General features: G+C 51.5%; 5 protein-coding genes across 5 annotated transcripts; 2 read left to right on the plus strand and 3 right to left on the minus strand.

Annotated features, from left to right (window-relative positions):
* Nucleotides 1-113: 113 nt before the first annotated feature.
* BKA58DRAFT_406493 (flavin-containing amine oxidoreductase-domain containing protein) lies at nt 114-2,247 on the minus strand (the record flags this gene model as incomplete). The annotated part of the gene is made up of 2 exons (XM_046171963.1): nt 114-1,613; nt 1,669-2,247. 2 exons carry the CDS (start codon nt 2,245-2,247, stop codon nt 114-116), a joined length of 2,079 nt encoding a protein of 692 aa, XP_046019924.1.
* An 833-nt stretch (nt 2,248-3,080) lies between these two features.
* On the minus strand, nt 3,081-6,078 carry BKA58DRAFT_415212 (HCO3 transporter family-domain-containing protein; the record flags this gene model as incomplete). The annotated part of the gene is made up of 3 exons (XM_046172534.1): nt 3,081-3,383; nt 3,432-4,798; nt 6,003-6,078. The coding sequence occupies 3 exons, from the start codon at nt 6,076-6,078 to the stop codon at nt 3,081-3,083; spliced, it is 1,746 nt and encodes a 581-aa protein (XP_046019925.1).
* Nucleotides 6,079-7,840: 1,762 nt separating this feature from the next.
* On the minus strand, nt 7,841-12,338 carry BKA58DRAFT_415213 (uncharacterized protein; the record flags this gene model as incomplete). The annotated part of the gene is made up of 8 exons (XM_046172535.1): nt 7,841-8,513; nt 8,560-8,667; nt 8,821-9,445; nt 9,685-10,397; nt 10,446-10,908; nt 10,966-11,112; nt 11,188-11,368; nt 12,336-12,338. 8 exons carry the CDS (start codon nt 12,336-12,338, stop codon nt 7,841-7,843), a joined length of 2,913 nt encoding a protein of 970 aa, XP_046019926.1.
* On the plus strand, nt 12,259-13,179 carry BKA58DRAFT_68214 (uncharacterized protein). Its single transcript, XM_046175717.1, has 2 exons — nt 12,259-12,874; nt 12,928-13,179. Exons 1-2 carry the CDS (start codon nt 12,431-12,433, stop codon nt 13,111-13,113), a joined length of 630 nt encoding a protein of 209 aa, XP_046019927.1. The 5' UTR covers nt 12,259-12,430; the 3' UTR covers nt 13,114-13,179.
* A 1,227-nt stretch (nt 13,180-14,406) lies between these two features.
* Nucleotides 14,407-14,709, plus strand: BKA58DRAFT_281972 (uncharacterized protein; the record flags this gene model as incomplete). The annotated part of the gene is made up of 1 exon (XM_046166830.1): nt 14,407-14,709. A coding segment is annotated over one exon (303 nt), but the record flags the coding sequence as incomplete, so codon positions are not given.
* Nucleotides 14,710-15,259: the final 550 nt, after the last annotated feature.

Consider the following 15,259-nt stretch of genomic DNA (forward strand, 5'->3'; position numbering starts at 1 on the left):
ACAATTTATTCAAGAGAAAAGTCACAACGAAATTCCTAAGTTTGCTCAAAAACCACTTATTCATAATCTCATCATCACATAAACCCATCTAATCTACCCACTCCTTTAGAATTCTAAACCTCAATAAACCTCGCCATCCACGTCTCGGTGATCTTCTTCGCCTCATCCACAAGCCCCATATCCAACAACAATTGAACAGTCCCCCTCGTCGCACTCTCCAACGCACTAAAAATCCACGTATGAGTAAACGTCGCCGCCTCCCCAATAAACACGGTATTGAATTCCGTCTGGTAGAACGCCGGAAGATACAAGTGCTGCTGTCCGAAAATCTGCATCGTGAAGGCACCGGCTTGGTGCTCGTCTTGCTCCCAGCATTGACGCTCGTAGTTGCCAGTCCAGTTCTCCTCTACCACTTCCTTGCCATGCATCTCGATAAACGCGCGTTTGATATACGCCATGTGTTCAGCTTCGGGCATCGCACATGCGACTGTGGCTTCGTAGTCGGAGAGGTAGGAGGCTAGCATTGTTCCTGGGCCGGTAGCATTTACTTGCCAGCTAGGGTAGCAGATTTGACCCAAGTTGGGTTGGTAGAGGCGTGTACATCCGCCGATAATGGGCTTCTCGAGGTGTTCCCAGAAACGCGTTTTGAATTGCACGGCTACTTTACACGCGTTGGCGAAGAGGGTGCGGTCGATTGCGCGTTTGAGGAGGCTGGAGTACCGCGGGAGGTGCCAGAATTTCATGAGGTTGAGGGGCACGCTGTTGAGTACGTAGTCGAAGTTTTCGATGTTGTCTGGGGTTGAGTATGGCTCGGAGCCGGTGGGCTTCCAGGATACAGACATCGTCTTGTTGTTCTCGTTCCAGTAGAGCCCGTTGATTTTGGCGCCGTATTGGACGCGGTCTTTGACGAGGGGCTCGAAGGCGGCGGGCATTCTGGAAAGTCCGCCTTTGATTGTTACCCATTTGGACGCAAGGAAGTAGACGGTTTCGTACTCCCACATGGGCCAATAGATGTGTGATTGGCCAACCTCGTCAGTGGTGTTGAGATCAAACTTGAGCTTGTTGCGGAGGTACGCAACTTCGGAGTAATCGAACATGCCGTCGTCCTTGGCTTGCTTGTAAGCTTTGAAGATGTTGGTGGCGTACATCTTGATGCGCTCAGTGTCCAGACCCTTGAACTCATCGAGAGCGGCGTTGGCCTCCTCAACAGCAGTGGCATTGCCGTATGCGATAGTGTTCTTGTACGCAGGGTCGGTCGCTATTTCGGTTTTGCTAGGAATTGTTCCATCAGGACGACGGAAGGGACTGTCGGCTGGGGTGTTGGGAGATGACTGAATCCATTCGATGAACTTGACATGAAGCTCCTCCTTGTCGGCGTTGAGCTCGTTAAGAACGTCAGCCAGTTGGAAGATCATGCGCTGGTCGTTGAAGGGGAAGGTCTCGTTGGTCTCAGAGTCTGTGATCTCATACGGGAAACGCATGGGCCCAAGCTCGTGGTATTGACCTTCATCGGGAGAAGTGCCGTTGAGGTAGGCTGTGCGAATGCGACCACCAATACGCTGAGATGACTCGATGATCTTCCAGTTGTGAATGCCAACAGAATCCAGCATCAACTATGGGACATTTCGTTAGCACGGAGTTGATCTCATAACTGATGGGATTACGTACTGAGGTAGCAAGTCCAGAGATACCTCCACCTAGAATACCGAAAGACTTATTCTTGGCTGAGGCGACAAAGACTTCGTCTGGCTGCTTTTGCTGCAAATAAGCAACGCCGTCAAACCAGTTGCTGTCAGTTCCCGCGACATCAACAAACGACTTCCTTTCCTGGCGGCGAGCATAGCGTTTGGTGACAACAAGCTCGTCGGACTTTCCGATGAGCTCTCCATCGAGAAAGGCATGAAGACAGCCCCCAGACATCTCAGCTGGAGTCAACCAGACGAATTTGTTTGGCCGCCTGTTCTCATGTTCCTCGTGGCGTCTCGCCAAAGGATGAGCGCCGACATGTGTCTGGCCTATACGTTGCTTTGCGGAAACGATGGAAGCGGCAGCATCGTCACATGCCGCGTACGTGATTGTAAGCTCACCATCGACATCTCCGTAATAGTCGACAACGATGTTTTGCGCACTTGCGGGAGCAGTGCTTTTTAGAGGAGCAAAGACGATTGATGGCTGGCTCAAAGGCTTGGATTCCGAGAGCGAGGCAATACTTGCCAGAAACGGCAGCAACTTGGTGAAGGACGGCATGCCGAAGGCTGATGTAGGAAGAATTCGGCAGTCAACGACCTCATGATATCGCTCTTCTATATGTCCGTTCCTGAATCTTCGGAGGAATTCCTTGGCAATACCAAGCATCGCTGGTATCTACCTTGATGTCCATGATACCCACTGTTGAGTATTCATCAGTCATTGCGCGATCTTATCGTACCCAGCCGCAGGCTTTTCTTCAGGTGTAAGCTCACCGAGGAGCCGCCGGCCCTCCTCCGGAATCATGGTTGCTGTATAATATCAATATCCTTCCACGAAAGCCTCGATCAATAATTTCTGCACATTTCCATCGGCCTCGAAAGACCTTGATCTTCCAATGTGCAAAGGTGTTGTGTCCATGGCTAGCAGCTTATCGTCGGCATTCACCCACGTAACCCCAGGGTCTGGATACTGGGCTTCGGCGCATCTAAACCCGATCAATGATTGGAGCGGGCAATACTCTGCATCCTTGGCTGATGGAAGTAGATAAGTGTAGGCGATCAAATGGTTCCGTCGACTGGGCGCTATCATGCCAAGAGCAGAGAAGGGAAGATGCCAAGTACGCCTGGGTACGATTAGGTAGCTTTTCCGCTCCGAACAGCGGGCTGGTCCACCCGACTACATTACACGGCTTTTATGCTGTTATACTTTGCTGTCATCGTTGACAAGGCGCCGGGCATGTATGGTACAGCATTTCTACTTCTACCATTGGTGTACAGCTCAACTAGAAGTCTCTGCTATCCGTTTTTCAAGATGTCGCACAGAGCAATACATTCTGCTGCGATTATCGCCGTCCCAAACACTCTTTGGGATCCTTCAACCACTAAGTTCGATTACTCCGCTCTCTGGAAACTGCCTCTCCTCCGACTCGGCCCCTCAAGAACACCCATCTTCTCATCATTGATGCTCCGCCGTTCACCTCTTTCCGCCTCTTCACTCTCCTGGAGGACCTGTTCGTTCGGGTCCGGTTCTACAACCTGCCCATGGTTACCGCCCACAGATTCCATGGTAAACGGACTAGCAGTCGGCGCATCAAGAACATTCAACTCTTCTTGCGTGAAGAAGTTGGGCATCAAGAACGTCCGCATGGGGATGTACAGAAAGATAAAGACTGGGAATCCAATGGCGGCGATTGTCTGAGTGATCGCAAAAGTAGCACCAAAGCCAATGAGTTCGAGACCGACGAACGCCCAGATGACCCAGCGACGCTTGATCTGTGCTAAGGGGTCGGATCGTGATGTGAGATGCCTGTCCTTCGCAAGGAAGATGAGCTTCAGTGTGATGCCGTTTGCTTCGAGTGCCTGGATTCCCATGACGAAGAATAAGCCGGCTAGTACAGCTTGGGGGATGAGATGCAGGACGATGAGAAGTGGTCCGGTCATTGTGCCCAGGGTAAGGAGGCCTTGTGCAAGGTTCGATACGCGTTGCTCTACCACGTGGTCGACAACCCGTTTGCCGTGGCCTTTGTTGTCTTCGTCGTCCGAATCAGCGACAGTGCGCGCCACGCAAAGCGATGTAGTATGGAACGGTGCCTGTGGGATGAGGCCATTCGGGAACGGGATACCTAGTAGGCCCGCAACTCCAGTCGTGATGCCCAGGAGAAAGATATCCCAATGGAAGCCTGCCGGTTTGCGCAGCGGAAATTCCGTGCCCTGCGCGATCAAACTAGAAACGTTGTGGTCGAACCAGAATAGGATAGTCAAAAGCACGGCGAACGGGATAGCCAGGAACACATCGCCGACACTTATGTCCCAGAAATGGATGAACCATCCACGATCTGTAGTGGGAAAGAACGCCTTCGAAGTGGGTAGCTTGAGCAACTCAATGCCAGCCATCTTTCCGATGTGCACGAAACCAGTGAAGAAGATGACGGTAAGCGGAGTACCATAGTCCTCGACAAACTTTCGAACGTGACGCTGCAGTAGCGACGACTGTCCCACAATGCCGCAGATGTATGCAACCGCAGTGACTAGCAAAGCGATCACAATCGAGAGGTATGCCGAAGCGTCGCTCACAGCCCATTGCCTCGTCAACACCTGTATCCCCTTTTGTAGATATATGAACGCGACGTAAAACCCGAATATGTCGCAGGAGAAGCGCGTAACGTATCGTAAGCCGTTGCAGGAGTTTGTAATCGCGAGGATCCAGTGGAAGATCAAGGACCATATGCCTATCCAGCACATGAAGGCGAAGTAGTTGGTGCCCCGTGGGGTGATAATATCGTATACGGTGTAGTTGAAGACGGTAATTGGTCCAGTGACACCCACGATGACGAGAGGCTGCGCTGCTGCGAGCGAAAAGACGACCGAGGCCAGCACTGAAGCAAGAAGAACCTCGTTGACGCCAAAGCTCTCATTGGTCTTTTCGAACATGTCGAGCGAGAAGGCGAGTGCTGGCAGGATGTTCGCAAAGTACATGTAGACTGTCGCAGGCACGACGCGGTAGTCCCACGCATCTTTCCAGTCGCTCAAATAGAATGGTGCTCGCCGCCGTATGTCGTTTATCATGCCGCTGAACAAGCGTGTCTTCCACCAAGCATCCTTGCGCGAGGCTGCCGTTCCATGCGATTGGCGCGTGGCTTCCCGAGTCATCGCATCGTCGTTCGGTGTGGCATTGCGCTTCGAAGGACGGAGTACACGCGATTTCCACGATCTATTCGCGTATTCTGAAGACATGGTTGGACAATGGCGGAGGCGTAGCTCTGGGCTGGTACGCTAGGGTATTTGCTCGCGGAGGTATTATATCGAAGATGTCGTCATGACAGGGCGGGCTCCAGATCGAGAAAGTTACCCAGGCGAAGAAGGCGCGGGGTATTGCAGATATACCAGCTGAAGATACCCTAAAAGATATGCTTCAACAAAGCTGGACGAACGGATGGAGCTTGCCGCCATGGTAAAGGTTGGTGAGCTTGTTATGTATGGCGAGGGGAGGAAAAGTCGTCTCCACACCGCTGCCCGGGCAGACTCCGGGTCGGATTTACGGCCGGCAATAAACCTAGCGCAATCCCCGGACCCTGATGGCGACAACGAATTGCCATCGCCTTGTGACACCTGGAAACCATCTGAACTCACCTCAGCTACAAGACATCCGAGAGCGCAGTCGCACATATGTGCTATGTTCTTTGATACTGGGCTGGCATTTGACGACGTAGTTCAGAGACCCAAAGTCCATCACCATGCTGTGACGACATTCGCATTATGCAAGCCGGCGGACGAACTCCATGCTAGAAAGTTTGCGGAGATGCTGAGCGACGATCATGGCGAACATGCCCTCATGTAGATGGCGCGCGTTGTCGCGCATGTTAAGCAGAGCCTACTTGGAGAGAGAGCTCGGAGAAGCGGACCGCTGTCTAAACATGATCAAGGGTGCAACTGCTTCGAGGATGGATTGGGCGTTGTACAACAATGCGGCTGCAATAATTTCTAGCGCGGAGTTCGGCAGACGCTGACGTCGCCATCGCCAAATGAGACGGCCTTTCTTCACCCACACTACACTACCAGCGCTAAACATACATGCAAACTTGGAATAGTTTGGTCTTCTTCGCGCATCGCTCAAGCTGCTTTATGCCGAACATCCTCAATGCCGCCTCCTCCGCCCCAGCGAAGACGCCTTCGACACCTCACTCCTATCGTCCTCACCAAACACCACCGAAGCCATATGTCTCAGCGAAAACCGCGACTGCCTCTCTCGCTGGGGGCCATCCTCGTAATCAGAAACTTCTGATAAGGGAGACGGGGCTTGCACGCTCGGTGCACTCGCTTCTGAAGACAAGCCTGGAGACGGTGTATTGGGAGGGCGCTCCAGAACAGGCAGATTGAGAGAAGATGGCATTGGATTCAAAAAGGGCTGTCGTCGCTGCGTCTCTGCGTAGCTGGGTCGCGACGGGCCTTGGTATGAAGTGCCTCTGGATCTAGGCGGCGGCATCGGCTGTGCTTGATTGGTCCTGTTCGAAGTTTGTGCTTCGCCGGGAATGGGAGGTCGTCTAGTTGTTCGCATACTTGACTGATCGCTCATTCGTCTGGTGTCTGGGACGCGAGTAGTGTTGCTTGCTGGTTGAGTATCTGAGACGTGTCGTGGAGCGCGTCCTTGGGGAAGTCGTATATACGCAGTCTCCGATGTTCTATGCGGACCTCGAGATTGCTGCGAGTCGTGCGTCTGCAAAATTCCAGATGGACCTGTAGATGTGGTAGCGACATGAGATGCAGCCTCTCTTGTTTTTGGCTGCTGCGATGGTTTGTTGAGTGCATGCGTATTATTGCTAGGTATTTCTGCTGGCCTTACACTGCTAGAAGGTCCAGCTGGTCGATACAGTGTGAATGATTGAGGCATACGAGTGCTTCTCACATGTTCTGCTGATGGCTCGCCTGCTGGCTGTCGTCGCCTGGCTTGACGACTGGTCACGGTATCGATCGACCTCGGCCTCGTCCTTCTGTAAGTCGATAACCTCTCAGCGCTATCTGAGGTAGTCTGTTCTGAGACGCTTCTGAAAGGAATTGCAGGTCGTGGTGGTGGGGCCTCCAGCTCGGACATTTCGCTCGAAGTCGGTAACTCGTGATGCTCGCGAGGCGAGTCCCTTCTTACACTCGGCAAAATTGTGCTACCAGAAGCTTGACAATATCAGCGCCCTGCTAATAGCCGCAGTATTGCTGCTACTCACACTTCGGCTGATTGTCATTCATGACCGCACGCGGGAAACCACTTATGTGGTGTTTGGCGGGTGCCAAATTGCGGCTTCGAATGTGCAGTGAGATATTAATCTTTGAGTCTTTCCTCCTTGCACGTATCGTAATGACCGGCAATTGAAACGATACCAGTTGCCGCATCTCCGAAACAACCTGCAGCGACAAAGGGATCTTGAAAGGTTAGCTTAGGGATTAGTGTCATCACCGATAGGCCTACCTGATGGGTATGAAGACGGTCGAGATCAGACTCTATCTCGAAAAAAGTTAGGAAGTTACTTGTCTGCCGTTTTGCGAAGAAGTCGCCTAGGCCCGAGAGGTAAGGCGAGTCGTTCTCGAATCTACAGCAGATTTGGCCTGGCACAACGGTTAGATGCATCTCACATTGTTATTCGTAACGATAGCTTACCTTCGCACGAGAAAGTTCCGTCATCATTCGACACAGGCCCGTTGAGCAGTTCGAAGTAGAACGAGCTAGCCACGAGTATGTGCATAGTTCTTGCAATCTGAGCACGGCTTTCTGGGGTTTTCAAGGACCTGCGAACGTCGCGGATTAGTTCTCCGATTTCGTTTACCTCGTCCAGATTCGGTGGACGACGTCCAATATTCGGATTGATGCGCACGTAGCGCGAAGCATTGTTGCTCGTTGCACACATGTCAGAGCGAAACTTGTCCCATGCTTTCTCCGCGTCGAGAATACTGTCCATGAGGTTTCGCTGCCGATTTCATCAGCAAAGTTCTCAGAAGTCTTCGCCTCGCAATTGAAGCAAATCTTGGAAAGACGTACCATTGTAGAAACGATCTGAGGCATCATGTGAAAGGTGGGTTGTCGGGCACTTTCTTCATCAGTACATTCCCCTTAATTATTTGTTGAAGCACATGTTGAGAACCAGGAAGACTTCGGCATGTAACGTTTAATATGCGTACCTTGAATCGGAAGCCGTTGCTGTCGAGTCGGGTTCGCCGGCTTGCACGTCCGCCTGGTTTTGACTTGTGCCTATCGACAGGAAGAGATCGGGGTCTTGACTGGCGACATCCGGCCAGAGCAGCTTTCTCTCATGGTTCATAAGCCGGACGGGATTGTTGTGGTAAAGCGCACCGTCTAGGTATGTGCGATAGGTATGAGCGTGCTCGAACGGTTTGAAAAAGCTGGGTGCAGCCGACGTGGCAGCTGCCGCGTCTGCGATCGAGAAGCCGAACTTTGGTCCATCCGGTCGCAGAAACTCATACTCTGCAGGGCGCAGTCTTTTCTTATCGCCCTCCGGCCGGCTGTAGTTCGCAATAACGATCGCTTTAGACCAGGTTTTATCCGTGGCGGTCACGGCGACTTTAGTGTTCAGATACGAGCTCCGTTCTCCATAGTTGCCGAAAAGATGTTCTTTCCCAAATTCTTGTGTCAACGTCTCTCTAAGAGGGCCAGTCGAATACTTGGAAGCAAGCCTCAGTGTTATCAGGTGTCTCAAGAAAGGGATGTTGTGCAACATCCGCGGTGTGAAAGCGGTACTGCACAGCTTTCTGAACTTATCGGAGCAGCGCCTAAGGCTCCAAGCTTTGGCAACCATTGCTAGCGCAATAATGCCACCAGTACTGCGAGATGTGAGTCTTGTGGTATTTATGAATGATTGGAACTTACCTCGTTCCCATAATCAGATCGAAAAATGCCTGAATAGGAATTCGGTCACCGATTTGGTTTTGGAGGGCTCTTAGCACTTCGAGTTCAACGATTCCGCGGATGCCACCTCTTTATATACGTCAGCGTCTCCAATGGAATGAAGCAATTAAAAGAGAATTTGGAGGTAAAGATCGGTGAATATGGGTATACGAGGCCATTGCTCGATTCACCTGGAGCTGAGGGGCTATGAAGAGCTCTCAATCGAAGTTAGCATTGACTCACCCATCAAGACATAGGAGTCGAACTCCCGCGTGTTCAGGCTTGAACCTGATGAGGCATGGCACTTCCCAATCCGTTTTCTCAGGGTGTAAAGGACAGCAGTCTAGTTTGACAACAGACCTCGTGCTAGTATTGTCATGCAGATGCTGTCCGTGGGCTCGCACACACTGCGTGCAGAGTACGTGACCACAACGAAGAGCGTGCTCAGGTGACTGCATAAGACAGCAGAAGCATGTGGCGTAACTCAAAATTCCACCAGCTGAGCCCAAGGAAGCATCATAACAGCTCACCATGTCGTCGCGATGGATTTGCATCATGTACGCCTCCTTGGAATAGCTTGGGGCTCGTTGTGAGGCATTCTCTAGTTCGCGGTCAATGTTGTGCATCTGCGACCGAATCTCTTTCCTCCAAGAACGTAGATAGCTTTCTGGATTGAAAGTGGACTCAAATTCGCCTGGTTTTATCTTGCCTCTGGCGTCTTGGTGCCCTTTCGGGTTATGATTGGCAGCGACATTGACGCATCGATACGAACCGTTACGGAACTCACAGGTAAGATGTTGACTCCAGAACGTCTCCACTGAGAACTGGCAGTAGTTCATGTAATGAACGAAGTGGTCCAGAGGAGAGCCTGTCATGTGTCAGAAGCAGCAGAGATGAATGATTGGGAAATAGGAGAAACGACTGGCGGCGAGAAGTCCAGCAGCACCTGCCGGAGAAGGTAGTAATCAGAGACCAGGCTCAGAGCTACAGTAATACTATATTGGCCATAGTATTTTCTTCAACATCCTCAAGTCGGCCATGCACTCAGGCTGAGCATTATGTACGTCGACTCTTAAAGCAAAACCATGCAAAGAAACTGCCACGTACCTTTTCGATGACGGACGCAATCAAGAGAGATACTAGAAGCCACAAGTCTAGCCATGCGATCAAAGATGAATGTAGCCTTGCGCGTCTTCTCAAGAGCAGGTGTAGTAAGCGCGGTTCTCTTGTCGTGAGCCTCTATGGCCAGCGCGAGTTGAAGCATGTGGCCACCAAAATCGTTAGGTATCGGATTGCTACGCAGAGACATGGCAACGAAGTCGAAAGGCATGGTGAGTGTCCGTGAAAAATGACTGAACACTGCCTGGAAATGCATATCCAGCTCAGAAGATTTGAAGAGCATGTTCGCTCGTTTCCGGGAATCGAAGGACCTTTCGCAGGAGGTCGTGATTACTTGGTGAAGGCTATTGATCTGATCGTGCAATAGCCGGTATCGACCTCCGCGTGGTATGCGTATGACTTGAAATGTGGAGTAGTAGCATTGTATAAGTTCAAGAATGGATCTAATGCTTCGTCCTCTTTCTTTCCAGGTTCTGACGAGACTTATAAAGAAGGGGTGTCCATTGGGATCGATGCAGTGTTTGTTGGCCGCTAACAAGCTGTCTGTTGCCGACTTGTTGTCCCATTCATTTGGATTGGCGCTCGGCCCACATTGGTTCAAAGCAATGATGGCGTGTGGAAGTGTTGGTTGATTCACTGATGTCTCCAATGATGCTTCTGCCCATTGCAATAGAGGTTGCAGAGTTGTGACTTCGAATGTTCTAAGACGTTGTAAGCAAATAGAGCCCAATAGGAGTCCTTACACATACTTGGAATTTGTGCCATGCATAACAAAGACCACAACATCTGAGAGAGTGTAGAGAATGCGCGGGTAAAGCTCCTTCACGATGTATCTTCTTCTTGCCCTCTCAGTATCTGCAGTAGCCCATGCCAATGATCGCATACGGCCTTCACCCAGTTGCGCATGGATCCGTTCTGGGTCCGACCGCGACCTGCGGTTCTCATGGGCACCGATCGGCGGATTCTCTCCGCCTTCTAAGCCCTCACAGTCTGCGTACAGTAGAGGTGTTCGGGAATCCATGCTCATTGGGTCTGCGTACAGATGTACATCGGCCGATGTTGGAGTGTGCTCCACTGGATCATTACCGAGCCTCTCGTGTCCGGATTGCGGCTCTAGATGCTTCAAGCCAACAACAGGAGAAGGATTTCGTTCCTTCAAGCCGGTCCCTCGTAACTGAATGAGCATCTTGATCAACGTACTTTTTCCAGCATCTGGTGCGCCGTCAGTTTCGAAGCGTTAACGGGAGAATGGATTGATGGGTTCGTTACTGGTTTGGCCGATGAAAGATACCAGTTGCGGGTATTTTTCTTTTCCGCTTTTGAGCGGGTTACGCAATAAGGCTGAGTACACATCATAGTCGAAAAATTGTTGACGGTCTGACTGGTCGCCTCTGCTATGGAAGCTGTCGTACCGTTCTGAATCGTCGTCTCTTTTTATCCCTTAGACGAGGTCAGTCGTTGTAAGAGCTCTTGTTCTGGAACAAATCGTACCAAACCAGGTAGTGGCCAGGTCATCCTCGTGGAGTTCTTCCACCTGGTCTTCGTTGTATTGTGGATCCAATATGCTCTTGAGTCTCGCATACACACGATACTCTACCTTCTCATGCGATCCATCTCTTCCTTCTTTCCCGCCACGATGCGCCAAAAAGTGTTGCCAACACGGGTCGCAGAACTCACAGGCACAGTCCACACAGTACCAGACCTTGGCAAGATTGCGGGTACAACCTACACCGCGGCTCTCGCAGTCGTTCAGTGGCCGTTGCATGGTCTCCGGAAGTCCTTAGGCGATTGTGAAAGAGATAAGATCGTTAGAGAGTTGCGGGGAAGTCATTGCGGCAAAGATTACCTATGCCAATGTTCAGCCTCATGCGGGCGCAGTGCTGAGCTGCATATCCATTCAGTAGAGACTATCGCGGTAAGTGCACCTAGGAAGCTTGCTACTGCATGTGTAATCGAAATCAGGCGAATCGAAGTGCATACCGCCAGCCACACAATTGTTCATTACCGGCAACTCCGCCACTTGTATTGACCGGTCGCTAGAGTGAAGCGACCCGATGGCGAGCAGGCGAACCGTGTCGCGTGCGTCACTGAATCATCGCGATACGACGAGTACTGATCGCCAGCCTAATATCTCATTGCAAGGTTGTAGGGTTGTTCGAAACGGGTAGCATGTAAGCATCGTGGTGGATGGAGCTGGACGGCCCTGGCACATTCAAGGCAACTGCGCACAGACCATATGTGCCCGCCTGCCCAACATGATCGATGCAGAACGTCACTGCGTCTACTCTTTCGTCTTCCAAGGCTACCCAGATACAACCTCGTATTAGCAAAAGCTAGCGAAATGAGCGAAGACTACAGCATGACTGGCCAACCGATACCCCCATTGTAGGCGCGGTCTTTGTTGCGCGTTGTAAGTAAAGAGTCGCGCAGACAAGACAGCCTTGCAAACAATCCCGCCATCTAACGCATCATGCGACATGCAGGCGTTTAGGTAGCGGATGCAATATGTGAATAAAGCTCAGCGCAAAGAAACTTGATGCTGTTGGTGGCGATGCGCCGAAGAGAGGAAGAAGAAAGTTGAGGTGGGGGCGCGCCAGCTCCGCAAGCGGCAGAGGAGCTTGGAGGCGGTCTGCTTCCACCATGCAGAGACTAAGGCCTCTGAACGTTGTCGTACAGTCTCTTCACACACTGAAACTCAACTACCAAAGCCCGACTCAGCACAGAGACAGACATCATGTCCTCCATGGCGAGCTCCATCCACCCCGACTTCCGCGACGATGTCACCTCAGCGGAAGCCCATGCAGTGGACCGGGAAACAGAACGTCTAATCCATCAACAAATGGCTGCAGACAACGCAAGTGGTCGTGAACGATACATTCAACTCGCAAAAGATATGTTGCGAATCAGATTGCGCGCCTACAAACCCGAGTCACCACCAATCGGCGGAGCTTGGTGCCTGATTGGGTCAGCACATCTCAAGGCCTCTCAGCTGCAAGAGGCGAAAGAAGCCACGGAGAAGAGTCTCGAAATTTACGCGAAAGGCGACGATAAGGATGCCGCAGCATTGGCGAGGGAGCAGTTGGCTTTGGTCTTTGAAGCCTTGGACCAGCTCCCCGATGCTAAGAGAACCCGCTTGCAGGGTGCGAGTGAAGGGACAATGGTGTGTTCGAGTCCACGGGTATGTCGATCGTAGTGCAACATAAAGTGATTTTTCTAATAAGCTTGATGTAGTGTCCGTATGCGCATTACGCGTTTCGCACGCAGAACGAGGGCCGCCCCGGGCTCTTCAAGTTGGTTGAACTGAATGCGTGTGCTGCATGCAGTTCGGCATTCTACTGCGGTCAGGTATGTCAAAAGGATGACTGGAAGAGACATAAAGTTCCTTGTAAGAGATACACGGCTGCTCAAGTAGATTAGGATGGCACATTGCTCTGCCTTTAATAAAACCTAGTGACTCCATCTTCTCCAAAGCCATCGCCTTTTTATGCACTTGAGGTATACAACGACGTCGTAGCTGGAGTTGCAGAAAGCAAGGTCTAGATGTCTTTGTCAAACCGGAAATGAGGTGTGAGATGAGATGAGCAGCGCGCTTGGTGATGTCTTTGATCGCAGCTGGTTGAGAGGGTGAGCAAAAATACCTCCGTTCGCACCACTCCCTCTCATCACTGGGAGTGGCCCCAAGCCTAACCGCGGGGAGGTGGAGGACAATGCCCTCAAGATATTCCCTGGTAAAAGATGTTGATGGGTATACATGATAGAAGAAAACATGCTAGATAAGAAAGACAGAGGAAAAACAAAGGAAGACGTGTAAATATGATGAAAGGGAAAAACTGTTGTGGAAATGCACCTCATGAGCATACATCGTATGTAGCAGCAGCCAAAATTTCTTCTTGCGTACCCTTAGGGTATACGTTGTCCTGGTTATCCTCCATGTACTTGGGCGAAACATAGCAGATACTTCCAGGGTGAGGTGTTGCATCGAGATAATCCACTGAGGCGTTAAACGTATTCCTCATGAACCGCGTAGCTGTTCCATTGCTGTTTCTCTCGACCTCTCCGTTGTCTTGTCCCCTACCATCACCGCGAAACTGCTCACCAACGTTGTTCTTGCTCTCAGTACCCTGCTCTTGTTTCTCGGCCGACCGGTCATTGAGGTGAGACTGAAAACGTGGTAGAGGAATGTTGTGCGTCTGCCGAGAGTGCGCTGGTAGAAGCAAGGTTCAGGGTCGCCTCGTTCAGCACAGAGTGGGCCAGTACCAAAAAAACCCGTTTGACGACGACAATAGCCGTGAGGAGGAAGTTCTCTCAACAATCTTGATGGTTGGAGACGACATGCCGAACCTGAATTGCCCGAGGTGAGGGTGAGGAGGGGGAGGATCTAGCGCTTCGAGCTCCAGATGGGGTGTTTTCCGTCGACTATCTCGTCGTCACTATTGTCGCCGTCGCCGAGTTGGTCCTCAAAACCATAAGGTCAGAGTCAATCGCACCATCCGTATCTTCTCCTATCTTGACATTATCGTCACCGATCGAGGCTTTGCTGAGTATTGGAGGCAGCTGATCATATATGCGAGCAATGTCGTAGAGAAGCGAAGTAGTAATTGACGCTCGCGCTTTGAGCGTCGTATCATGAGCGTCGTATCATGAGCGTCGTATCATGAGCGTCGTATCATGAGCGTCGTATCATGAGCGTCGTACCATCACTGTACACACCCAATGTTAAATCTAGGCCGTCTAGGTCGCTTCCAGATATCCTATCTTCCGCCATCAGACATGTCGCAAAAAGAGCACCAAGACATACCATCAGTCCCGCCACCTGAGTATACAGACACTGCGGTAAGCGAAAGCGACAGCAAGTACCACGCTCCATGGCAAGCTCAACCACCAGAGTGCAAGACCGAGCAAGTGTGTCGGTGGCTCATCGAGATCTTCGCAATAACCTTCAACGCGAACTTCGACGAGCTGAATGCAGCTCTCTTGGACATTCCCGTACCAGAGCACACAAATACAATCCTTTCCCATGATCGGGTGGTACGCCAAAGAAGAGCGCCGGCCATCTGATACACGCTGGGCAACCACTATCCCCGCACTCTGGGCGGCAGATAGACGGTATAGTCCTTACGGCCGTCGAGAGCAGCTGGCAACCAACATGCGAGCGTGGCGTAATGTTCTAGAAGACGCTGCACCAAACAACAAGGTGCGCGACGTGCTACGGGAAGCGTGGGACGATTATCGGAGACGGCTCGGGCTGGGTGAGTTAAGCAGAAATGTTATATGTTGGCCGCTAAGGGAAGGATATTGTAGCATGGGGGACGCGTTGTGGAGCATGGGGCATTGGGTTGTTGTCGATGAGTCGTCAGTCACGGGATAGGGTATCTCATGTGTCGTTCACACCATAGTCTCTACGAACGGCATACAAAACAATGAACACCTTCGTTAGTACCAGACATGTCTCGCCATCAATCTGCGACTGCCGAGTTCCGGAGGAGTGTTGCGGTGTGGAGAGTTTGGTAACGGTGGATCACGGGAGGCGATCGACTCACTAGGAGCGCGCTTGGCACAGCCC

The sequence above is a fragment of the Alternaria rosae genome, assembly GCF_020736505.1.
Source record: "Alternaria rosae strain MPI-PUGE-AT-0040 chromosome Unknown BKA58scaffold_14, whole genome shotgun sequence".
NCBI lineage: Eukaryota > Fungi > Ascomycota > Dothideomycetes > Pleosporales > Pleosporaceae > Alternaria > Alternaria rosae.